This window comes from Cynoglossus semilaevis, chromosome 16 (genome assembly GCF_000523025.1).
Source record: "Cynoglossus semilaevis isolate Cse_v1.0 chromosome 16, Cse_v1.0, whole genome shotgun sequence".
NCBI classification, from domain to species: Eukaryota; Metazoa; Chordata; class Actinopteri; order Pleuronectiformes; family Cynoglossidae; genus Cynoglossus; species Cynoglossus semilaevis.
In genome coordinates, this window is record NC_024322.1 from 89096 (window position 1) to 89949 (window position 854).

At 35.1% G+C, this 854-nt stretch overlaps 1 protein-coding gene across 1 annotated transcript in view; it reads right to left on the minus strand.

Annotated features, from left to right (window-relative positions):
* Positions 1–437: 437 nt before the first annotated feature.
* ccdc93 (CCC complex scaffolding subunit CCDC93) overlaps positions 438–854 on the minus strand; it is a 29066-nt gene continuing 28649 nt past the window's right edge. The window contains exon 22 of the mRNA XM_025063698.1: positions 438–571. Coding sequence (XP_024919466.1) covers positions 515–571 — 57 coding nt within the window. The 3' untranslated portion in view covers positions 438–514. The remainder of the gene's footprint in view (positions 572–854) is intronic.

An 854-nucleotide genomic window follows, 5' to 3' on the forward strand; every position in this document is an offset into this window, starting at 1 on the left:
GAAGACAACTTTCCCAGAACTTTACTTATAAATAAGAGGTTGGAGATGGGCCTATAACTGTTTAGAGAATGTTGATCCAACTTAGGTTTCTTCAGAGGCGGTTTCACAACAGTGGTCCTAAAGCAGCTAAGAAAAGTGCCTATGAGAATGGAGGTATTAATGATCTGAAGCAGCGGTGTGGACAGGCAGCTAATAACGTTTTTTAAGAAGAAACGTGGGAATATGTATATGAACATCTGAATTTGTGAGTTTGTCAAGTTACGGAGAAATAAACAGACTACAATTTTTAAGATTGTTTATTGATTATAGCCATAGTCAGAATATCTTGAAAATGTATTTAAAAAAAATCCACACAATATAAAATTCATCCTGCAGCACAAGGAGTTTCCAGTAAAATGCAATGTGTAATAGACTTCTGCACGTCTGTATTTCATGTGGAGAAAGAAATATTTGTTTCTAATGAAAAAGGACATACATATACAGTTATTCTGTAAGCAACAAAATCATGGGACAGCTACAGTGCACCCCTTTCATTCAGCTTTGACAGCAGCATTTCATTCCTTCGACACTCCTGGAGAGAGAAAATGCAAAAAATAGAGTAAATTAAAAAGCACATGTTACAGTATCAAATTTTAAAAGGTGAATCTATCTTTTAAAAGGCAACATAGAGTAAACCCTGCAATAAAATCTAGGCAACAAACTAGGTATCCATTCCACAGGAACAGCCTGCATTAGGCTGTTTCTGTGGAGAATGTAGAACTTTCTTCAGTGTAAAGAAAACCAAAAAATAAGAGAAGAGATAATACAGTATGGCCACCTTACATTATATTAGTACTTCTTAAATTGTAGGGCAG